This window comes from Carassius gibelio, chromosome A20 (genome assembly GCF_023724105.1).
Source record: "Carassius gibelio isolate Cgi1373 ecotype wild population from Czech Republic chromosome A20, carGib1.2-hapl.c, whole genome shotgun sequence".
Lineage (NCBI taxonomy): Eukaryota > Metazoa > Chordata > Actinopteri > Cypriniformes > Cyprinidae > Carassius > Carassius gibelio.
Window position 1 is genome coordinate 8,960,051 of NC_068390.1, and position 26,173 is coordinate 8,986,223.

At 39.7% G+C, this 26,173-nt stretch overlaps 1 protein-coding gene across 1 annotated transcript; it reads left to right on the plus strand.

Annotated features, from left to right (window-relative positions):
* The first annotated feature begins 1,260 nt into the window (after nt 1-1,260).
* LOC127938917 (potassium channel subfamily K member 10-like) lies at nt 1,261-25,959 on the plus strand. The gene is made up of 7 exons (XM_052535834.1): nt 1,261-1,668; nt 3,588-3,970; nt 10,331-10,448; nt 11,401-11,561; nt 19,138-19,330; nt 20,831-20,973; nt 23,154-25,959. Exons 1-7 carry the CDS (start codon nt 1,614-1,616, stop codon nt 23,808-23,810), a joined length of 1,710 nt encoding a protein of 569 aa, XP_052391794.1. The 5' UTR covers nt 1,261-1,613; the 3' UTR covers nt 23,811-25,959.
* The last annotated feature ends 214 nt before the right edge of the window (nt 25,960-26,173 follow it).

The window sequence follows — 26,173 nt, forward strand, 5'->3', positions numbered from 1 at the left end:
ACTTGGCGCAACAGTGCAGTATAATCAGATGAGGTAAGAGGGGTGTCGGGCTTATAGCTGTAGCCTTATGTGTGGTGTCTCCATACTGCTGTGGCAAGCCATTTTTACATTTATTGCTTTAAACAAGGAATTTACTGGCCATCGGTACATAGCCGCATACAAGAGCAGAGCGGGATACGTCCTCCGTACAGCGATGATGAACATGCGCTACACTTCTGCCACAAAATGATAAACAACGCAAGTCGCTTGATCCATTCAGATGTGACACAGTATTGTGTTATACAGTCATGTGATATGAGAACATTAAAGGTTCTGTAGTGATGCAGGCTGAAAACAGTCACAACAATGTAAACTGCATGACAAAATAAATTGGAAAACGCCAATTATTACACTAGCAACATCTGCAATTGACCTACACACTAGTCAGCAGTGGATGAGAAGTTAAATAGTATAGGAATTTGTAAACTCCTTTTTTGAGGACATGGAAAAAGCTGTGTGAGGTGTGAAATTAGTTTTGAAAGAACACACCTCTTAAATTGTCACTGGTCAAGGAAGGCCTATCCACCTTTTTTTGTAACGTGGAAGTAAGCTATTTTATGAAAATGTGTGAGATTTCCAATTAGCTGCTACAGGTAAAACAATGACAAAAACAAAATATCTGTGATTACAATAATACATTTGAATAATATAATAACAAATACCAGCTTGCAATTGTAAGCAGCATATGGACTATTTTTGTACTGCTAAAATGACTGGAAGCGGATGGCAAGTTACAATTGACCACACCCCCTTTTACGTAAAAAATAATGTGGATAAGAGGTAATTTTAGAATTTTAGCAGTGATGAAGAGCAAATAGTGAGGGAGTGTTGGCTGTATTTTTATTTTACAGTATGGAGATACCTTTATTTATTTTATTTCTTAATTATTCAAATTTTTCTTCAGGACATACATTTTGTCACTTCATGCAGTCTGTTAAAATTGTAAGACCTTTCCATTGTAAGTACCATGTTCTGTAGTTGGTGCTGGATGAAGTCTATGTCTCATTGAAACAGTCCAATCACGTGGATCACGCAGAGTAGTATAGCCTTCAATAAAAAATAAAAAATAAAAAATAAAAAATAAAAATAAAAAGTTATTCATGAAATGTTAAAAATATGCACTGATAAGAAACAAATATAGAAAGAAAGAAAGAAAGAAAGAAGTCGGTGTTGTGGGGTAAATGTTAAACTGGTTTGCCACATACTGCGGCTTCTGCGAAATGCCTTCTAGATAGTCCGTTCGCGAAGCGCTCAGACGATGCCCCCAACAGCAAGTGGACTTCTGCTGCACCTTCACTGTTTACTCCACACACAAAGGGTGCAGCTGGCAAAAGGCGGAGTGATCTGGAACTCTTAAGTGCCACGAAGAGACAGGCAGACTCCACGCCAGTCTAGCAGCACATCTATCCCTCTACACGCCTGAAGATGAAGATGATCTCATGCTTGCGCCCATTTACCTCCCTGTCTCGTTTAAAAACAATGTCATCAAGGAAATTCGCTGCATGATTCAACGGTCACGCCGTGTCTCCCGATTACGCGTTTCGACCACTTCATGAATTAACCTGCAATCCAAAATGAAATTTCCAACGGAAAACCCAAGGAAACCAGGGAACTGGAACCCTCCACCAGGTAGGCACATTTCGATCCAAAATGCATTTCCATTGGCATAAATACGTTGTTGTTCATGCTACGTCTTTAACAAAAGTTATAAAGAGCATAAAGAAGCATGCATGCGCTCTGTTAGCCAGTTGTCAAGTAGAGTGATTTAAGAACCCAACTAATCCAATCAAAAGCACTTTAACCAAGATGCGCAATATGTTGATGGGAGAGGTAGTTGACTGTGAACACTTATTAGTGGTGCAATACCAACGATTTAACGTCTCACTTAATTCTAATAATGGATCTCATTCTGTCCGTCTCAGTTTTTTTTTTTTTTCAGTTGACACCTTCATTAAGATTCACAACCACGCGTTTCACGCACACCCCTAGATGCTTCAGAGGTTTTCCTCACAATCACGACATGACCGAGAGACCTATTGTTGATGCTTGCTGCAATAGTTTAGCAGGGTGCGAGAGGAACAAGTCATAGAGACGTCTAAATAAGCACTTATAGGCTACATTTTCCAGAAATCTTTAGCGGGAGCATCATTACGCGTCTACGAGTCTGCGAGTACTATGCAGAGACACGAGAGATGCGTAATGAAACGTGGGAGACGCGCATTACATAATCTTAATATGTACCGACAAATCAGACATATTCACGACGCTGGAGCTTATATTTACCACGTCGCATTTATGTCACGCGAGGTGATAATTTACTTTTTTTTGTACCAGGAAACTGTGAATTATTTGTAGGCTATACGTTTGGGAACAGCTATTTTGAAAAATATTATTTTAACATATTGAACGCAATAGTTCCTTCATATAATGCGACTACAATTTAAGTCACTATGTTGTCGATCAATATTTAATCTTAATTCAAAAACAAAACAAAACAAAAAAGCGTTTTGAAATTCTTAATGTCTACTTAATCATTTGCTATGAAATTTCACTGAAGAAAAAATAAAATCTGAAGGTAGGGTCAATATAGCTTGTAAACAACCGATCGAACTGTCACAGTGAATTATTGCGGTCATGCTGCAGGGACAGTGCCCACATAAACAGCTGTGCAATACTACATCATATTGCAGGCTAGGGGATTGTCTGAGTACTAGAAAGTTGAGGGCAAATCATTTGAGGCTCAATCTTATATGTGCTTTCTGTGATAAATGCAATCTTTGGTTTATTGATTGTAGGGTCATATTGATTTATTTAGAGTACAACCTCCACACGATAATAATAATAGTAATTATTATTATTATTGTTTTGTAGAATATGCATAATTATGTGTTTGTGAATGTAGCTATAGGCGGTCTGAAACAGTGCAGCTGCTCCACCCTGCTACTGCTGCTTTCTGCTGTAATGGGTTTTCAGAAAGCCAGTGTGTGTGTGTGCAGATGTGTGTGTATGTGCAGCAATGATAAGAGGTTTTGGGACCATAACATGTGAAACTCCACCCTTTTCCACCTGGAGCATTTATATTAATTTAAAATCATCATGTTTAAAAAGAAAGTCAAATGAACACAGGCGCAAACACCAAACTCAAAAAGCAAATTATCTTTCATTCTAGTTTTTGGGGTTTGAATAAGCTTCTTGCAGTGGATAAACGACAACAGAAATCAGTGGTTTGCAACATAAAAGCACATCGCTGGTCTGTTCTGACAGGATAGTGGACAGCAGGGAAAAATAAAATGCAAATCATCATATAACAGTCTATTTAGTGTAGCAAATCTCATAGGTTCCTCAGAGGAGAAAATGCAGATATTTTTGACATCAGGGCTGTGGGTCCAAATTTTATGGCATTGTCGCAAATCCATCTGTCAGTTGCTAGAAAGTTTGACTTGATGTTTCATGTAAAATCTGGGTCCAGAAGCAAAACCAGTTGAGAACTATTGTTGTAAATTATCATATACCAGGACAATTTTTTTTATTGTCTTTTTTTTTAACAGTGCCAGTGCAGACCAACCTGGTGCCACCCAAGAAGGTCCAGCCAGGGATGTTGCAGTCCAGTTTGGTGCAGGCCAGCGTGGCCACCATGCAGAACCCCATGGGCTGCCCTTTACCTCGCCTTTCTGTCTCGCGGCCTGCTAGCATGGTGGCCAGCTTGGAAGCAGTGGCGGACGGCTCAGCCCTCCTCACCGTCATGAAGTGGAAGACTGTCCTAGCTGTGTTTGTGGTGGTGGTAACGTACCTGGTCGCTGGTGGTCTGGTGTTCAAAGCCCTGGAGCAACCCTTCGAGAGCAACCAAAAAGACACCATCACTTTGAAGAAAGCAGCCTTCCTGGAGAAACATCAGTGTGTGACCCCCGACGAGCTGGAAGAGCTCATCAAGGTAAAACAGCTGCTCATCTGTAGTAAAGCTCAGGCAGTGTCCCTTGTGGGATCTCAAATCTAGTGGAACACTATAGCTTCATCGATCTGTCTGACATGTGAGCTTCACTCATGCAATAGGCCAGGGCACGGTGGTCGGACACTTCTAAATGGAGCAAACAACGAAAATAAATGTAAAGATATCAGAGCAGACTGTCATAGTAGACGTATGACTTATTGAAGTATTTGATGGATAGTGGCCATGATGGCAGTAATCAATCTGTTTTGCAGTGTTGAAGCGATGTGCAAAGTCCATTCTGGTCTTTAATAGCTCCCATTTACCACTACTACTTCAGCATTACTTTTCAGAAATGTTCTCAGCAATAAAATGGAAGAGATTTATGAGGAAACTCTGCAAACCTAGCAACCGTTCAATCTCTGAAATCTGACTAATACATTTTTGTCAGCTCTGTTATGTGATGTCTAGCGCTGTGAATAAATGACTTTTCATTCCTGCGAAGCTAATTTACTTTAGACTTATGATTTAGTTATCCCATCTCGCATCAATAGTTTAAAGTTTTGCCGATTAGCATAAATCCATTTGCCCCTGCTGGTTGGATTTAGTAATTGCACCCTGTTGGTTGCAAAGAGCATTATAATCCATCGATGACCTTTAAGAAATAAAATTATCCATGTATTCTGACAAGATATTTATTAACATACTTATAATATTTATTGTTTTATTTGGGAAATTGATGTTACGTCCCACTCTCATGTCATTTCATAACTATTTTATTCGTACAAACTCTTTCCTACATTTGTACGACCACCTTAGGTTTAGGGATTGGATTGGGGTGGACCTTAATTTGTACATTTTTTTATAAAAGTTCTAACTTTTAGTGAATTTTAGAGAAATTCATACCAAATTAGTAGAAAGTCGTGCAAATTCAAGATCTTGAAATTTAGCGCTCAAGTTCCTCTGTACATTTCTGATTTATTTGTATAAATTTTAAAGCTCACTTTCCCCTTACACTCCCCATGGACCCATGTTTATATCAGTTTTTATTAAAAGAAAGGTGTATATATTCTTGTCCGTGTAATCTGTTTATAGCATAGTTTACAAGGGTCAGGTTCTGCTCAAGCTTGACAGAAGCAGTTAATTTGTATTGCACTGCGTCACCCTCTTTTTTACTACTTCTGCGGTTTTCAGGGTCCAGTGCTCACAGCTTCTCATAAAACAGGGAAAGTGGCGCCCAAGTCCAGAGACCTTTTTGGAAATCGACTCTGTTCTGTTCCAGTAGCAAGAAAACTGCATACATAGGCAGCATTGTAAGACATTATAGGCACGATCACAAAGCAAAAGCTATTCTAAAGCACATGTTCTTCAAGGCTAATTCTAAAGTATAGCATGTATCTTATATGCATCTCAAAACTCTGAAAAAAAAATGACAGATGAGGTGAGAGAAAAATTGTTGATATACTTAGAATTCAATCAGTAATAAAGTATATTGTTAAAATAGCTGTGCTGTGAATTGTCCTTTTAGTGGTATTGGTTGTTGTACGTATCACGGCAGTTCAGAAAAGTGACCAGTGAGTGACGTTAACATGTTTATGCTTTATCGCATTTAAAAATAACCTGTCACCTACACTAAACCTAATCCTACACCAAAAACCATAGTGTTCTGTTAAAAAAAAGCAACCATGCCATTTTAGCTTTCCTTCTACAAGTCATTAAGCTCTTTTATCACAAATCATGTTTTATGGGACTTTATGAACCGGGTGGGCTAGCGAGCAAGTTTACTAAGCCATACATATGGAACTAATGATGTAAAGCAAATGTCAAAATGTATAAGAAATAATGCATGGTGAAGTGTTGAGTTCATAACATAGTATTATGTAAATTAAAATCAATAATCCGCCCCTGTAATCATAATTTGTGTGAAAGCTGCCACTAATGTTAATTTCAGTTGGAAATGACAGTGAAATGTATGCATGGGCACATTTTTTGAATTTAAGAAAAAACTCCACATTTTGTCACATTAGAGGCACATTTTACAACAAGCCTACTGTATGTTGCAAAATTTACTTAAAATGGAATATTATTCTTGTAGTCTACTTGGTAAATTTACAGTAAAAACTCATATCTTAGCAAGTCGGCATTAGGGTTACACGAAAAAATCACAATCACATTATCTGGTTTACTGGAATCCATTAGACAATGACTCAGCTTCTGGCAAATCGTTCATATGGCTCAAGCAGCTGCAATGCTCTGTCAATGTCTAACTATTCTGCAGGTTTCATTATTGAAATGATTATTACTCATCGGGTCACAACACCAACAGTGGAAGACCATTTATTTAAGCACACATTCTTAACCTAATTGTGTTGAGTTCTGGTGTTGCGTTACTGTGATTTTGATGCTTAAACTGCTAAAAGCATTTCTCTCAAGATGACCTTAACTGTGAAGCCAAGTTAAAGGACCAGAAACTTCTTTGATAGATGAGCCGTGATAATCATCCAGCTAAATAAGAAGAATCAAGTCTTTAAAGCATCTGTCGGGTAATCTTGATTCTTTTGCGCTAATGGGGATTCATCAGGAGTATGGGCAGGGGAAAACGTGAAGCTTGCATATCGCAACCCTTCCTGGAATGACTGAGGCAGAGAGGTTAAAAACAATAATTGAATCAAGAACCTGAAACCCTAATTTAATCTAGAACCAGCAGCGTTTGAGAGCTTTGTAACAAAGCACCATTTCAAAATAGCTCAGCCTCACTGACTCAAGTAGAGGCAGATCTAGAGGCAGTAAAACAGATCTGCAGCAGGAGACATAACTTGTGGTTTTGCTGATTATAAATGCTCAAAGAATCGATGATTCAGGCTGGTGGTGAGTGGATTAGCTGCATGTAAGCTGTTGCTTTCGCTCTGCTCCGGCTGTGAGCTTGCAGTCTGGCAGTGATGTAACTGGAGCTGAAGAATTTGAAGAAACGCCAAAGAACTTCTTTGAGCTGCAGACCAGAGAGAGCATGTGTAATAATGCCTGCACATTGCCTATCAAGAGTTTTTTTCAGCTAAAATTGCCAGGAAATGTTCAAGCATTTAGTGTAGTCTTCAACTCGAGGAATTGCTTTGGCATTTGTTCAGATACTTCAACTCCATTTACGTCACCCTACTTGCCAGGAAATAAATTTATTTTTTTTATTATTACATGTGCCATTATACTGTTATTTATCCTGCTTACTGCACCTCTAACACTGGCCAAAGAAAAATAATAATAATAAAAAAAATAAAAATAAAGTGATATATAATAAATAAATGCATTTGGAATGATTTAATACATTTATTTTGTAATTTATTTTTGTAATTTTTAATTAAAAGCAGACCTGTTTCTAGCACACACACACAAAAGTGTATAGATTTACATTTAAACTGTGCTATTTATATTTTATCTGACCCAAGATTTAACTAAATAATGCAATTTTAGGCTATCTGTTCTTCTTTTTTTAACCAAAATATTCGATTAAATTCCCTTTTTTAATATATATTCTTTCGCAGAACAGTTAAATTCTTTATAATAATATGATTTAGTATAGTATATAATATTATATATTATTAGATGATATTAATTTTTTTCAATTATTTATCAGGGTTATAATATAGTATATTATAAAAACAAACGGAAGTGTTTAAACTGATCAAATAGAATAGAAAACAAATTGAAGATGCGTAAGCTAAATAAAAAAAAATAAAAAAGTGAGCATATTAATTCCTATATACCTTAACATCACGATGTACTACACCTGCACACATCTACACCTGTGTGACTGTAAATGTCTCTGGGTGTTGTTACTGTTACTGTACCCATCTTCCGTTATTTCGACCACTTATTCAAGCCACTCTTCTTTAAAACATGACATTTTATTTCACATGTCAATGCATTTGCGTTGGCTCTTGTGTTGAGCTGTTGAGCTATATGCCTGCAACCATTAAAGTATTCGATTTCTGCAGCGACTCATTTGGCGAACACCATTCTCTTTCTATGAAACCTTTAAACTGCACTCACTGGTTCTAACTCTGTAGCGGTTTGTCTGAGCATTACAATTATTTAACATTTACTAGAATAAAAAAAAGAAGGCTTTCCCAACTAATTTTTGTGTGTGTCCTGTGCGTGGCATATTATTTCTTCTGTGTGGCAGCGCTCTCGCACAACTTAGAGGCAACATTGATTTGGGACAGAATCTTACACCTAGGAAAAATACATTCCTCATGACACTCAGTATTTGCAGCTTCTTAATGGTTTACCTTTGTCACAGCGACATTTCTCATGATGATATTGAAAGCTTCCAGACGCTGTCATCTGAGCACCTGCTGTCTGCTTTAAAGACGCATTTATGTTTCTTCTAAATCATCTTCTCATCACCTTAAAAGTGGTACAACGTCTCCCTGTTGCATATTGTATGCAAGTCACTCTGGCAAGCAGATGGAATAAAGTGCTATTCAGATCGGTTCAGAAATGAAACTGAAGATGAGTTGGTGTAGCACAGACAGACAGAATGGGAATGTGTGCTTTCTAGCAGTCTCTGTTGAGGTAAAACCTGTTTGCACTAAACGGTCGAGAACATCACATTATAGGAGAGAATTGAGGGGACACGAGTTTCCATTCTTGGACCAAGAAAGAATCTAAAGCTGATTGATTGGTCAGATACAGATAATTTAAATGTGGTTATTCCAGTTTCATTTCAATCTGAAATTCAAAGATTGCATTATAATATCCTATAATAATTTTTGCATATATTCCATAACTTATTTTGTTCTGGATCAGAGTTGTTTTATTGCAAATTGAATATACTTTCATTCCTTTCTCTTGCATGAGTTGCTGCCTTTATGGCTACACTTGGCTCAAACTTTATTTTACGCATCCAGTCTAAAGTCTAGACTGACAGAATCTGAATCTGCCCTTGTGTACCTGCCCTTCAGCTGCCCACACGCTCGTTTCTCACACCTGAGCCGCTTCCTGTTGATCCCGGTGTAGTACTTCCATCTGCTCTCCCGGATTCCTGTTGGGCTAAGTGACCTGTTTCTGATCCGCCCTCTCTGTTCCTCTCTATTAATGATACATATGATCATCAAACGCTCATTAAATTAAGACAGTTCATTTGAATCATCACCTCAGCAGTGTGTCGAAAACTACAGTTCGCTTAGCAAAAGAGGATCTATTTATTTTTTTGTTCTCTTCGGATTGACTAGAATGTGTGAGGCATGGTGAATCAAAATTCGAAATATATGGCTTTATGTTTTATGTACTGCTTGATACATTGGCTCATCAATGAAGGCTCTATTTATTCTTATATATACTGTATGTGATAGGTATAGGCTTAGGGTTAGGTTTCTGTGATGGGTAGGTTTAGGGTTAGTGTAGGGGAATGGTATATTTAGTCATTTTTTAGTCTTATTTAAAATAGTATGTCTTTGTGGGGTCCGACTAACCCTTGGACCTCACAAAGTAGTAAAAACAAGTTCACACACATACACACACACCAAAAACAGACTTAAAACAACATGATTTTGTGACCTCAAAATATAGTGTTCCTGTAGCTCAACTGGTAGAGCATTGCGCTATCAGATGCAAGGTTGGTAGTTCGATTCCCCGGGAACACATGATAGGTTCAAATTGATATCCTGAATGCACTGTTAGTAGCTTTGGATAAAAGTGTCTGCTAAATGCATACATTTAATTTAATTTTAATTAATTTATTTATTTATTAAGTGAACTGATATATTTGGTACCAGCTCCATATGTATGGCTATTCTGGCATGGTAAACACCTGGTACATCATTGTACTTTCGATGTGGAGAACTCAAACTCAGTGAAACAAGCTTTCATAAAAGGATTTGACTGCTTCCGCATTAAGTACAACATAATAAAATGGTGCCAGATTCATCTGTTTCCGATGAAAAACTGAACACACTTTTAGCGTCACTGACTGGACATTTCACTTGGAAAGCATCACAAAATATGCAAGAGGCAATGTAATATAATTTTGTAGAAATGTTGCCACAGGCAAGTTCTTCCAATGAGTCTGGGTTGCTATATTATTATTTGAATGCATTTATCATTATTATTTTTACATTTTGCTGTGTCTGCATATATATTAATGGTTTTATTATTTTTGAGATGTGATACATAGTGGTTTTGAAACTGCACAAAAAATTCGATTAAATTGTTTTGCCCTTTTGAAGTAAAAACGTAATTTCTTAAAATTGCATCGTCTGTTAGTATGACTTGGTGTTTCAGTCCATTTTTTCCTGATACCAATTTGGATTTTCATTACCACATTAAATGATCTCATACAATGACCTAAACTCCAGTCTTATCTCTTCCCAGCACTCTGTAGATGCAGGAAACGCTGGTGTCAGTCCTATTGGAGACACATCATACAACTCCAGTCACTGGGACTTAGGGAGCTCCTTTTTCTTCGCTGGAACTGTGATAACAACAATAGGTAGAACCTAAGCATCCCTGGATATTATTCATACATTTCAAACTGCTACCATAAGGACACCACATTAATATGTATAGCTCAAGCCAAACCCATAGCTGACCCCATAACCACCAATCAGTCTTTTTTTTTTTTTTTTTCAGTCACATTTAAATGTCATGTGTGAAACTGTGACTGCTTCAGCTGTCCATCCAGTTGGAGTTTCTATCTCACAGTTATAGTAATACAGTTATAAACTCACAATTCAGAATAGTTTTTCTCAAATTTGCAAAAAACAAACAAACAAACAAAAACCATCAGAATTGTGAGGTAAAAAGCCTTTGTTACATGCTGCGGCAGAAATACGGGTCATCAATCCACTACTTGCAGTTATGTGGCACATAACATTGAAGGTTTGATGTAATGCATTTGAAGTCCATAAGCTGCCTGCTGTGTTACCCGCCAGGGCCTGTGACTGATTACTTAAAGAAGCAGTTGTGCAATACAGGGTAGTATCTAAATGCTGACAGGACTCTCAGTGTCATTGGCTCAGCCATCCAGCGGTTAATGGACAAAGTCATAAACAAGATTAGTTTTTACACTTCAGTTGCCAAACCTTCCATCACGCTCTCAGTAGACATATTATGATCCACGGGGACCACAGTATAGGTAATTTCCTATGAAGCACTTTTAACCTGCAGAGTACATCTGACTGGAATTCATTGGAATTAACAGACTGATTGGAGTCTGGATTTATACATAGCAAAATTAGGAGACGTTTATGACATTTGGTTATGTTTGATTTTGTGTAGTTTGAATAGGCCTCAAACTAAATATCCATGTAATCATCCCATTACCATTGTTATGGCCGGTTTTCATTGCATCACATCCTTCATGTGTCACATGGAATATACAGTTGTTCATTTGCTTTTCAGCTGCATCTTAATTTACACCATTACTCTCTTATCGTTTTAAGGTTATGGCAACATTGTTCCAAGAACAGAGGGTGGGAAGATTTTCTGCATCCTTTATGCAATATTTGGCATCCCACTCTTTGGCTTTCTTCTGGCTGGTGTTGGTGATCAACTAGGGACTATTTTTGTGAAGAGCATTGCTAAAGTGGAGAAAATGTTCAGGGTAAGTGAACTGTGGACCACAAAACTAGGGTTATTGAAAACAAGGCTGTGAGGGATAGATGCACAATCTATTCCATATCTTTATGGTAAGGTATCATTGTAAATGCTGTACATGATTTTTGCTGGACATGTTATGCTAGTTGCAGAAAGTCAGAACCAGTCTGTGCAGTCGGAGTTGACAGACTTACACAAATCACAAAGTGTACGATGGGCACAGACTCCAATATTTTTAGCTTCAGACTCTTTTTCCATACAGTTAGAGGATATCAAACATGTTTGATATTTTGAGCCGATTTTAGAGCACATACTGTATTTTTTTCATTTTTCATGCATCTCCTAGCAACAAGGCTCATATTTCTGGTTGACTTTTTATGTTCAGAATGACTTGTCTGGTAGTGTTTTTCTCTGAAACAAACTTTGTTATTATTTAAGGAAGTGTATGATTCTAAGAGTTTTTAAATCTGTTTAGTTTTTGTGACGGCTCGTAAGAGAGGAGGAAGCAATTGCAGGTAATTAGAATGGTTGTTTATTGATGGTAGAAAATACAGCGAAACTGAAAGATGAAGGCACAGTCCAGGATGTGGGCAATGGTGACGGAAGGTCTACAGTGGCGTGAGAAGTGCTGGATGGTGAAGTCGGTGGTGACGGTGTAGACGGTCAATGGATGAAACCAGGAAGTGACCGGAACACTCACACGAAGACGACAACACGAACACAATCCAGAACACTAACACGGGAGACGGTAATCCAACAGGGAGACTGCAACATGAGTGAGGATCTGACAACAGACAGAGAGAGAGGTGAGTATATGTAGCTGAGGGGTGATGAGGATCAGCTGGAGCGAGACAATCAACACCCAGGTGACCACAATCAACTAAACGAGCACATGGAGACAACGTAAGTACAAAAACAACCACAAAACATGACACGGAGGAAACACTGGATTTCCTACCGTGACAGTACCCTCTCCCCTAGGACGTCACCTGACGTTCCCAGCCTGCTTTACCTGTAGATTGTAATCATCTATAAGGTGGTGATCCAATATGTCCCGAGCAGGAACCCAGCTTCTCTCCTCCGGACCGTAACCCTCCCAATCCACCAAGTACTGAAATCCGCGTCCCCTCCGTCTAGAGTCCAGAATACGATTAACCGAATAGGTGGTTTCCCCATTAACGAGACGAGGTGGGGGGGGAACCGGGGCAGGCGGATTAAGACGGGAAGAAATCACCGATTTAATTTTGGACACATGGAACACGGGATGAATCCTCCTGTACGCCGGAGGAAGGCTAAGACGCACGGTTACCGGATTAATAATTTTGGTAATAGAAAACGGGCCAATAAATTTGGGAGCAAGTTTGTTAGAAACGGAACGCATAGGAATATTCTGGGTAGAAAGCCACACTCTTTGACCGACGACGTAACGGGGAGGCTTCGACCGGTGGCGATCGGCCTTAGCCTTGGTGCGCGACCTAGCCTGGAGCAGAGCTCTGCGAGCTCTGGTCCAGGTGCGGTGACACCTCTGGACTAGTGCGTGTGCGGAGGGGACCGAAACCTCGGATTCCGTACTGACAAAATTAGGTGGTTGGTACCCTAAACTACACTTAAATGGAGACATGCCCGTAGATGACACTGGCAAAGAATTGTGTGCGTACTCCACAATTGAGAGTTGCTGACACCAGGACGAAGGATTCTTGGACGCTAAACATCGCAAAACCCTTTCGACATCCTGATTGGCTCGCTCGGTTTGACCATTGCTCTGGGGATGGAACCCGGACGAAAGACTAACAGTCGCTCCTAACAATTTACAGAATTCTCGCCAAAATCTGGACACAAATTGGGGACCCCTGTCAGAAACCACGTCTGTCGGAAGGCCATGTATACGGAAGACGTGGTCAATGACAGCTACCGCTGTTTCCTTGGCTGATGGCAATTTGGGCAAGGGAATGAAATGAGTCGTCTTCGAGAACCGGTCCACTACGGTTAAAATCACCGTATTGCCCTTAGAGGGCGGGAGGGCGGTAATGAAATCTAGCGAGATGTGGGACCAGGGTCTCGAAGGGACAGACAGCGGTAAGAGTAACCCCTCTGGAGGTCGATTGGAAGTCTTCCCAATAGCGCAAACCGAACAAGCCAAGACGAAGTCGTGGACGTCACGAGCCATACCAGGCCACCAAAATCGTTGCATGACTAGAAACCTAGTTCTACTAACCCCTGGGTGACAAGCAACACTGGAACAATGACCCCACTGGAGAACGTCTGACCGTAACCCCTCCGGCACAAACAATCGGTTCGGTGGGCAACGAGCTGGGGGCGTTACCCCTTCTAAGGCAGTCAAAACCTTCGATTCGACCTCCCATCTGAGCGCGGAGATAATGATGGTCCCCGGTAAAATGGGCTCGGGAGTAGCAGTACGATCGGAACGCTCAAAAAGACGGGATAAAGCATCGGGTTTGATGTTTTTGGAACCCGGCCGGTAAGAAAGTGTAAAATCGAAACGACCGAAAAATAATGCCCACCGAGCCTGCCTGGAGTTAAGTCTTTTGGCGGTTCTAATGTATTCGAGATTCTTATGGTCCGTCCATACAATGAAGGGTACACCCGACCCTTCAAGCCAGTGACGCCATTCTTCCAGTGCAAGTTTGACTGCCAACAACTCTCGATTACCAATGTCATAATTAACCTCCGCAGGGGATAAACGGTGAGAATAATACGCGCAAGGATGAACCTTTTCGTCCGAGGATGCGCGCTGGGACAACACTGCTCCTACCCCCACCTCTGACGCGTCGACCTCCACTATGAATTGACGTGAGCGATCAGGGGTGACAAGAATGGGAGCCGAAACAAAGCAGCTCTTCAGTTTGGTAAACGCAGCCTCGGCTGCGTCTGACCACCTGAACGTCAATCTAGGGGAGGTCAAAGCGGTCAGAGGCGCGGCTAGTTGGCTGAAATTGCGAATGAAACGCCGGTAAAAATTGGCGAACCCCAGAAATCTCTGCAGGGCCTTGCGAGACTCTGGGGATGGCCAATCTGCCACAGCCTTAACCTTATCAGGGTCCATGCGAACACCCTCAGTCGAAATTATGTGTCCTAGAAAAGAAACAGACTGTGCATGAAAAACGCATTTCTCCGCCTTGACAAACAACCCATTCTCTAGCAACCGCAGAAGCACTCGTCGTACGTGTTGCACGTGTTCCTGGAGAGACGAAGAAAAAATCAATATGTCATCCAGGTAAACATATATAAATAGATCGACCATGTCTCGTAACACGTCATTAACGAGTGCTTGAAAGACTGCCGGCGAGTTGGTTAGCCCGAAGGGCATGACGCAATACTCAAAATGGCCTCTAGGGGTGTTAAAAGCAGTCTTCCACTCATCCCCCTCCCTGATGCGGACCAAATGATAAGCATTACGTAAGTCCAATTTAGTGAAAACAGACGCTCCCTGCAACCTCTCAAAAGCTGAAGACATAAGCGGTAAAGGATAGGTATTCTTTACCGTTATGTTGTTCAACCCTCGGTAGTCAATGCAAGGTCGCAAGGATCCGTCCTTCTTTCCCACAAAAAAGAACCCCGCCCCCGCTGGAGAAGAAGAAGGGCGGATGAACCCCGTTGCTAGAGAACTGGATATATATTTCTCCATGGCCGCCGTCTCTGGAATAGACAAGGAATATAACTTGCCCTTAGGCGGAGAAGTACCTGGCAATAACTCTATCGCACAGTCATAGGGACGATGAGGAGGAAGAGAATCAGCCCGAGACTTACTGAACACCTCCCTCAGGTCGTGGTACTCCGCGGGCACGTTAGCCAAATCCACTGCCTCCCCCTGAAACACAGACTCAGAAACATTAACACCAGCAGACAAAAGACAAGACAAATGACATTCCTCGCTCCAGCTAACCACAGATCCGAGAAGCCAATCGATCCTTGGGTTGTGTTTCTGGAGCCAGGTGTGACCGAGAACAATGGGGGATAGAGGTGAGTCCGTGATGAAGAATGACATCTCTTCCGTATGGTTGCCAGCTGTGATGAGCGAAACCGGTAGAGTGGTCTGTGTGATGATCGGCAGTTTGTGTCCGTTGAGTGCAAAAGGTGCAATGGGGTGTTTGAGGGAGGTGAGAGGAATGTTGAGCTTCCTGGCGAATTTGCAGTCCATGAAACTGCCCTCGGCCCCAGAATCCACCAAAGCGTGAAGATTAAGTGCGTGGGTAGACCACCGTAGACTCACCGGAAGGAGTGTCGATGTAGATGAGGTCTTCTTGGCAGAGATCCCACCCGATAGTAGCCTCGGTTTTACTATCGGGCTTGGTCTTTTACCGGACAGCGCTGGATGTGATGTTCTTGGCTGCCACAGTATAAACACAGTCCCAGGGATCTCCGCCTGATCCTCTCCTCCCGGGAGAGCCGAGCTCGCCCCACCTGCATGGGTTCAGAATCTCCAGGTGGGCTGACCGCAACTTCTGAGCGCTGACGCTGAGCCTCCGGTCTGGTCGCGAGAACAACTCTCCCCCTCCGTCTGTCGGCTTGGTCGAGTCGGTTGTCTATCCTGATGGTGAAGTCAATAAGACCATTGAGAGAAGTGGGGAGTTCAGCGGCGCGGATCTCCTGTTGGATGCGGTCAGCCAACCCATGCAGGAAGTGATCCCACTGCGCCTCTTCGTTCCACTTACACTCCGCCGCCAGGGTGCGGAACTCGATGGCATAGTCGGATACGGACCTCTCTTCCTGGCGTAGATCCGTGAGAAGTCTAGCCGCCTCCCTCCCGGCGACGGAGCGGTCGAAGACTCGTCTCATCTCCACCGAAAGGGTGTGGAACGATGCACAGCAGCTGTCCTGGTTCTCCCACACCGCCGTTCCCCAGAGGGCAGCCCTCCCCGTCAGTAGGGACAAGACGAAAGCCACCTTCATCTCCTCGGTGGTGAACGTGCGGGGCTGTAAGGCGAAGTGTAGAGAACAATGTGACAGAAATGATCGACAAAAGTTTGGCTCACCCGCATATTTCTCAGGAATGGGGAGGCGTGGTTCGGGCTGGGAAATCCCTCCGGAGACGATCGGCGGTGTGGGTGGCGTGGGAGGCGCAGCGGGTGGCGGTTGTTGTTGCTGTTGAGCCTGGAGAGCGAGCTCGGACACCCTCGTCACCATTGCTTGGAAGGCTCGACCCATCTCATCTATCGCCTTGTCTTGGCGCTCCATACGATCAATGACTCTCTGCAGAATGTCCTCTAGATGAGATGGGGAGCGATTGCCTGCTGCTTCCATGATGGTCAGATCCTACTGTGACGGCGCGTAAGAGAGGAGGAAGCAATTGCAGGTAATTAGAATGGTTGTTTATTGATGGTAGAAAATACAGCGAAACTGAAAGATGAAGGCACAGTCCAGGATGTGGGCAATGGTGACGGAAGGTCTACAGTGGCGTGAGAAGTGCTGGATGGTGAAGTCGGTGGTGACGGTGTAGACGGTCAATGGATGAAACCAGGAAGTGACCGGAACACTCACACGAAGACGACAACACGAACACAATCCAGAACACTAACACGGGAGACGGTAATCCAACAGGGAGACTGCAACATGAGTGAGGATCTGACAACAGACAGAGAGAGAGGTGAGTATATGTAGCTGAGGGGTGATGAGGATCAGCTGGAGCGAGACAATCAACACCCAGGTGACCACAATCAACTAAACGAGCACATGGAGACAACGTAAGTACAAAAACAACCACAAAACATGACACGGAGGAAACACTGGATTTCCTACCGTGACAGTTTTTAGTGTGCTTCTGCTGAGTCCATATTCTTAATATACACAACACCAAGTGGTTGAACTAGGTATTGCAGTCCAAATTCAAAATATCGGAGAGGTATTTTTTTCATCAGGCCCCTCCTCCTCAGACTTGATGCATACGCAGGTTGCCAGATTGACGACAAAAACAGGAACAAGTGTACTTGACAATTAATGAAATTAAATACGCTGTCTTTTTTATGGAGTAAAAATAATGCCGTATATATACGCAAAAAAAATACGTTTTGCAAAAGAAAATAAAGTTTTGCAAACGAAAATTAAAGTATTGAGGAAAAAAATAAAGAATTTCAAAAGAAAATAAAGAATTGGGAGAAAGAAATGTAGTGCGTCAAACAAAAATAAATAATTGCAAAAAAACAAATCATTCCTTAATCACGTGACAGCCCCATACGCTAAACCAATGCAGTCTGAGCCAGAAAGAGAATTTATTAGTTCATCTTTTGGGTCTTTGGGTCGAGTTTGACTCGTTCCTTAATCACGTGAAAGACCCATACACTATTTCTGACATTTCGGTCACTGTGTTTTTGTTATCGTTTATTGAGGATCTGTGGTGTGTTATTATTTTAGAAATAAATGCAATAAAATATTGATTAATTTTTGATTGTCTATCAGTAAATAAACACTAGGCTATATAATAATATAATAATCCAAGCCTACAATACAAAGTATTTATAGCCTAGTTTGTTCATTTTTAATCCAATTTTGAGTTTTCTGGTATAATAATTATAATATATGTACAAGAAGATTGCTCAAAAAGGACATAATGACATAAATTAAAAGCAAACAATATTTTGAATCCTAAACAAGTAAGACTACAATTCTATAGTCTAATCTGAAGGGTGAACTCAAAAGACATAAATCATACAACAAGGTCATTTTTGAAGATTTAAAAAAAAAAAAAAAAAAAAAAAAAAAATTCAAAGTGATTTTGCCATCATATGGACAAAATGTAAAGCATAACCAACTCTTTATTACCACATTCAGTGTTATGGAAAAGTACCATCATGACATAAATTAAAACCATTACAACCATTTGTAATGTATCACGTAACTGTAAGAGTAAATAATAATTATAATAAAAAAATAAGAATAAGTACTAGGCACCCATTTGTATGGAAGGTTGTAAATTAACTAATTACTGTAGCCAACGCTGTCACGACACGGGACAAAAGAACGAACAACCTGAAGACCTGAAAGATGAACTAATCAATTCTCTTTCCGGCTCAGACTGCATTGGTTTAGCGTATGGGGCTGTCACGTGTTTAAGGAACAACTCAAACTCGACCCGAAAGATGAACTAATCAATTCTCTTTCCGGCTCAAGACTGCATTGACTGACACAGGTGAATTACTACTTCTAGCAGAACACAAACTGCTACTAGCAGGTTTCACAAACCAAAACAAAGATCGACATTCTGGGCCAGAACGCACATTTTCTAGGGAGAATAACTAACTGCAGCATTGTTTTCCAGTATTAGTCAGGAATATCGCAGCAGTTGTTTGTAGCTGTTTAGTAAGACCCTGCGCAGCAGAGGTACATGCCTAGTAAATAAACACAGAACTGTGGCTCCAGCATGCTGAGGCAGAAGCATCTGCATCAGTAGGCCCATCTGAGAGCTAATGAATACATGCCACCTTCACAAAGTCACGAAATGTCTTCTTGTGCCACATGTAGTCATGAGGTCATGCTGTTTGCATGACCAAGAAGAATGGCTCTTGTATTATGTGCTTCATATTTCATGTTGATATTGCTTTTTGTCTGTTTCACCACCTGCCCCACAGCGCAAACACAATCAAATAAGCCAGACCAAGATTCGAGTGGCCTCTACATTGCTCTTCATCTTGGCTGGCTGCATCCTCTTCGTCACCATACCAGCCTTCATCTTCAAGCATATTGAAGGATGGTCCGGGCTGGAGGCGATCTATTTCGTGGTCATCACACTGACAACTGTTGGGATCGGAGATTATGTTGCAGGTATGGAACAGAATTTAGTTGAAATTAATGGGGAAAAAACACTGCTTACTAGTTTAATTTATCCATGAACCGTGTCTTACAATAGACTATTGAAAACAGTAATTTTTTGTCATTTTTATTTCTGAAAGTCTTGCCATTTCATACCAGTTTTATTTCTAACACATCTCAAATAATGCATTCTATGATGGAATTGACAGTGATATAAATAAATTTGTAACATTCTTAGAATGCAAAGCCCTATTTTAAATTGTGTTCACCTTTAACGTCTTATATTTCATCTCATACTTTCACTGATGCCTTTACTCTGTAATAATTAAACTAAATTGTAAACTAAATTAATTAGAGGAAATCGTAGCTTTTAAAATAGAAATCATTTTCATGCAATTAAAATAATTTTTATAAATGCTTTTATGTAATTTTGTGAGTTTATTTTATTTTATTTTATTTCAGTTTTATTTTTATTTTTATAATACTAGTGACATTGTGTTTCTCCCCTTCATGTTTTTATTTTATTGTATTTATATATATATATATATATATATATATATATATATATATATTTTTTTTTTTTTTTTTTTTTTTTTTTTTTTAAGATTAAAAGTTCAGGTCTGAGACAAGTGTGAAACAAACTCTGCATAGGCCATTTGGAAACTAGCAAATGAGGAGGGCAAAATGAAGAAGGACACACACACACACCCATGTTTGTTTTAGTGAAAAGTGGGGACATCCCATTGGCATAATGGTTTTTATACTGTACAAACTGTATATTTTATCACCCTACACCAACCCTACCCCTAACCCTAACCCTCACAGGAAACTTTGTGCATTTTACTTTCTAAAAAAAATAATTCTGTATGATTTATAAGAGTTTTGAAAAATGGGGACATGGGTTATGTCCTCATAAGTCACCCTCTCCTTGTAATACCTGTGCCATACCCATGTCATTACACAGAGTTGTGTCTTGATATGTCACAAAAACAAGAGCACACACACACACACACACACACACACACATATATATCTATATATATATATAATATTATTATTATTAATAATAATTAATTGTAATACAAGTTTTATAAACATCTATACATGATTTGATCGTTTGACATGTAGTTTCTTGTGGATCCCTGTCAAGGAACAGGTTAAGTGGCTTTTGGTTTGCTTTGTTATGCAAAATGGCTGGAGGGAAGAAATTTTGCTACGCAGTTGATTGCATTCCATTATAGACTTTGTTTCAATTTAGTACTTGAATAAAACACAGTCCATATAAAAGCAATGTATGGTCTTTTTAAAGCTTCTCTACTTGCAGACACCATGAATTGTCGAGAAAAACTGAGCTTGTTTGATTGCAGTTCTTTTTTTTTTTTTTTTTTTTGCAGGAGGTTTTGATGTACTGTATGTCCTTTAAAAGGCGTGCTTGTAGATTTAAAAGACAATAAAATGCTCCCACCTCTGAAATGAAAGTGTCATTTATACATCTCTTGCAATCTCTTCCAGGAGGCAATAGAAGAATAGAGTACCGTGAATGGTACAAACCGCTGGTGTGGTTCTGGATCCTGGTTGGAATGGCTTACTTTGCTGCAGTTCTAAGCATGATTGGAGACTGGCTCAGGGTGCTTTCTAAAAAGACAAAAATGGAGGTGAGACTTTTGTAAGCACTCCATTTATCTTGAATAATCCTGCTAAATTTTCTACTTCCAGATATGATGTAATGATCAATGTTGTGACTTGACACTAATCGATTTACTCAGAAATACACACAGAAATGAAATACATACACTAAATTATGGAATGATATTCCGGACATTAGTCAAAAGGGATTGCAAATTGTATTTGCATTTGCATTTTCAATTTGTGGACGCATAAAATGTGACATAATCCAAACGCAAATGCAAATCGCGCATTACCATTTGCACTTTTGTTTAAGCGAACACACAGTGTCTGCCAAATTTAAAATGGAAATGCAAACTCCGTTTCCAATTGTGTTTCTATGAGCTATGAGCCTGTCATATTTAAATAGCAATATTAATTACCACATTTGCCTTTTCACTCTCTCTGCACTGCGCATGTAAACTGGCAAAACTCAAATTGAATCGCAATTTATTTTGCATTTGAATTTCCAATGTCTACACGGAAACCTGTCAATCAAGTGAAAGGGGTGGGGTCATTTTATTGGGCGTGTTTGCATTGGGAAGTGACGTCACTCACAGTCGACGGTAATAACCAATTATTAATAGACGATTTTGCGGAATGTTTTGAAAAATCGAAGTAATTGGTGAAATTGTGGAGGACATTTTGACACTCGCGCAGCATTTTGACAACAGTTCATACGGTACAGATTTCCTTTTACTCAGAAGCCATTTGGTTTTGGACAGGTTAAATGTGTTTGTGGCCTTGACAAACAGCATCATCAGTAATTATGTCTTTGCCAATCTAAGTGAAGTGGCCGGTGTTTTGAAATTTTCGGTTTCTGAGATATTGGTGTCACTGGGTGGAGCATACATTCACATTATTCATGAGTTTTTTGTTTCGCATTAAAGCGAAATATTAGTACTTTGTCATCGGATCTAAAAGATAAAAAGAGGCAATTGATATAATATTTAGTTTCATTTGTAATGGCTGTAAATATACACATTTCCCTGAACTAACTACATTTCTGCTGCTATTATTAAGTTTAAATGAAATATGAAAGGAGGCAGTGGTATTTCATATCCTTTTTCGTTTTATTGTAAATATACAGTGAGGAAAAATTGCAGTAGTCAAGGCGAGCTGAAATATTATCAAGTACGCTGCTTTTTGCAGAATTACCGGACCTGCGTCCGCAGACATCACTCCCGAGTCGAATGCACAAAGTCTGAACTACCGAGGATGCAAGTCCGAAATCAGCGTACTTTGTATTGAGAAACGCGTGCAGACCTACGTCACCAGTCTATTTGCCTAATCTTCCCGGTACTTAAGAAAGCAGTGGAAACACAGAAAGCAACAGGTCTGTGGGGGAAAATAGTTCTTGGGGAAAAAAGGTTCCTGGTACAATTGTTCCGGGTAATTTCGGTTGAAACGCGGAAAAAGCAAATGTGGTAATTAATATTGCTGTTTAAATATGACAGGCTCATAGCTCGTAAGATATAGGAAACACAATTGCAAACGGACTTTGCATTTGCATTTTAAATTTGGCAGACACAGTGCGTTTGCTTAAACTAAAATGGTATTCCGTTTGGATTATGTCACATTTTATGCGTCCACAAATTGAAAACGCAATTGCAAAAACAATTTGCAATTCCTTTTGAATAATGTCCGGAATATCATTCCATAAAAAATAACTTTAATAACTTATCTTATATGATGAACAAGTTTTTAAATTCTGTTATAATTTATTTGGATTCTTTTTATGAGCATAAATCTATATTATAATGAAGAAAGAAACTAATCCTTTAAATGAAATTCTTTGTAACAACAATACTGTTTCACTGCTTTAAATATCTAAAAGCTTTTGTACAGAAAATCAGTCATGTGGTGCAAATAAAATGCAAAAACATGGCTTATATATATATATATATATATATATAAGCATCTTTAAGATGTGTACATTCACCTGTTAAAAAAATATAGTGATTACTTCATTGTTAATTTTATTTTGCATGAAAGTGTGTGATACCAACATCAACACAAAGACTACATTACAAGTATTTGGAATGTATTTTGTCTCTCCTTTATTGTGGACACTCATATACAATATTAACTTTTATTTTAAGTTCAAACAGTTATTTGCATGGATAACTAAAGGGTTACAGGTTTATTTACCAATGTCATCTTGTTGAAGGTGGGTGAAATTAAAGCTCACGCTGCAGAATGGAAGGCCAACGTTCGAGCAGAGTTCCGTGAGACCAGGCGTCGACTCAGTGTGGAAGTTCACGACAAACTGCAGAGGGCCGCCACCATTCGCAGTATGGAGCGCAGGCAGCTGGGTTTCGACCAGCGGGCCCATTCCCTAGACATGCTGTCCCCTGAACGTCGAGCTGCCTTCAATAGCCTGGACACCACTCATTTCAAGACATCCTCCCAGGAGAGCATCGACACAAAGCTCAACAACTTACGTTTACGAATTGAGCAGAATGAGCATCGACGGAGCGACCCAAGCCAGGAATACTCTGAAGAGAACATTTTCAACCGCCTTGGTTCAGTCACAAAAATAGCCAAGAGGAACAAGCACAAAGAGTTGAGAAAGAACATCCCAGATGATGGTCGGAGAGCCTTAGATTCCTTCACATGTAATACTCCCACGATGGATGAGGAGAAGAAAGAGGAAGAGGACGATGAGCTTGAGAAAGAGGTCAACACTAGTCTAACCAACTTACCTCTCTTTGTGGAGAGCCCCAATATACAAAATGGATTCATGCCTCTACCGCCACAGACCAAAGAGGAAGAAAACGAGATAAAACTTGAAGACGAGGAGTTCCATTTGCAGACGGAGCCCTAGAGGGAACTGTGTAGAAAAATAATACATTCCTAAAGTGCCTTGGCTAGCCCTTACCCTGAGCTGAGATGTGAGAATCTCAATTTCTGCTGTTCATTTAGCAGTTCACTGTGTCCTGATAACTTGATAATGGAAATATGGAAACATTAGCACTGGAAACAGCTGGTTCTCTTTTTCAGACCACTAAAATACTGTTGGAAAGAATCTCTCCAAACGTTCTGGACAACAAACTAAAAATCTGTAGCTAGCTACATTGGCGGGTTGTTTGTAGTGTGAAGGTTTCAATGGTATTTTATTTTTTTTTATTTCAGCCAGACTGTACTTCAAAGTCATTTGCACAGTTTTCATAGTTTGAAATTGTAGGACAATGGGACAGAAGAGAAGCCATAAGGTAGAAAGTCATGGTTGACGTCATGTAAGGCTGAATGTCTAGTAGAGTTTAATCATAAAATGCTGAACGTTTCTTTCATTTAAAGAGATAGTTCACCCAAAAGTTTTGCTCCAAACCTGTATGACTTGTGTTCTGACTCTGTGTTCTGCAGAACACAAGTGTTTCAAATGTTTTGTCTATATACAATTAAAGTCAGTGAAATCCAAAACAACCTATGTAGAGGGCACTTTTCCATTTTTGGGCATCATATCCATTAGCTGCATTTCCCAAAACCTTTGCGGCAAAATGTAGATAAAAAAACTATTGCTAAATGACAGTGTTTTCAATAATCAATGTTATGCAACTAAAACTTAGTTTTATCCTCTCACGATAAGTCATGCCAACATATGTTGCTAGGTTTACATATATGGCAGCCATAGCACTAGCCATTATTTTTAATCGGAGACGAATGCGAAAAAACAAACTTGTTTCTATTGCAGTTTTGCAAAAAAAAACCTTTTTTTGAATAGCCTGTTTTAGCAAAACTGATGTGTTTCCATTGGGCGGATTTTCAATTCACAGTTTCAATTTGCACAATTTGAAGTGTAATATAAACACAGTTATTGTCTTGATGCTTAAAGGTGCAGTAAGTGATTTCTGAGAAAAGCTATTGAAAGTGGATTGGACCGAGCACCACACTTGTAGCCAATCACTAGAAAGGGGTTTGTCCACTATGTCCATATGTTCCTTTTGGGTAGAGGTGTGTTTGTTTTGATCATTTCAAATATCAACAGTGTTTCTTAGAAATCACTTACTGCACCTTTAAATACCACTCAGAATACACAACATCACCAAATTACATTGATTTGTGAATGATCAAGGTAGCATTTTAAATTAGTTTGACACTTGTTTGAAGTCTACTAAACATTGTACATGTGAATGAACTATGAATATGGCATACTACCATTTTAGCTTTATGAAAGTTAAGATTGCAGTTCCATTTAGGATTAACAGGAATTTTTTACAAAGGGTTGTTGTTGTTTTTTTCTTTGCCGGAAAACCTTTGTTTGAAAATGCCCACTGTACATGAGCAGATCTCACAATCTTTTTAAATTTTGCACTTTTTACAAGTTTCTGTCTTTGGTTTACAATTATGTTATCTTCTTTTCCAGAATGTTTTTGGACTAGACTTTTGAAACACCACTGAATAATGTTGTGCTTATTGCCTGGGAGTGTCTGACATAATTGTTTTGAATGTTTGTGTTGAAACCAAATACCACTTTGTCTGATGTGATTGTTGTCTTGCTGACTATATTAATGAAAACTCCCTGAGGCAGACACATGTATCAGTACCTCATTCCCATCAACTCATAAATGCACACATACACACATCTACAGCTGCAGCAAAATGCTTGTTGTTGAGCTAATGTTAATTACTGTTTTCATGTTTGCAATAGTCTAGAGCGAATGCAGCAATGGACTGAATATCTGTAATAAGAAAAAAAAGCTATGAAGATTAAAAAAAATGTTAAAGCATTCAAAATTATTTAGAGACATGGGTCCCTAAAGCATGCTATCGTGCTAATATATTACCATGCTATGGTATTGATCGTACCACAAAAATGCTTCTTGAGACTTTGAAATGTCCATGTTTGAGCTCTAATTCAAACTGCACATACTAGTAAATTGCTGTTCGCAGTATCTGCAGTATCTTGTGCAACCATTACATTCAATGTAGTGAGTGCCTTTTGGAAATAAACTCAGCTGAACAAAAATCTAAAATGGTTTGTTTGCCTTCTTCTCTTTCCACTTTCCATTTTCCTAAATGTCCTGAGGCAGTGTTCTTTTCAAATATATGGTTTCCTTGCTTAAAGGTCAACTTGAAATGTAAGAATCCACAAAAACATCAACAACTGAAAGAACACTCAACATGCTATTTAAAAATCCTGAGGTACCGTTCACCTTCAAATGTGTTTCCAAGTGTAAGATCATCCTG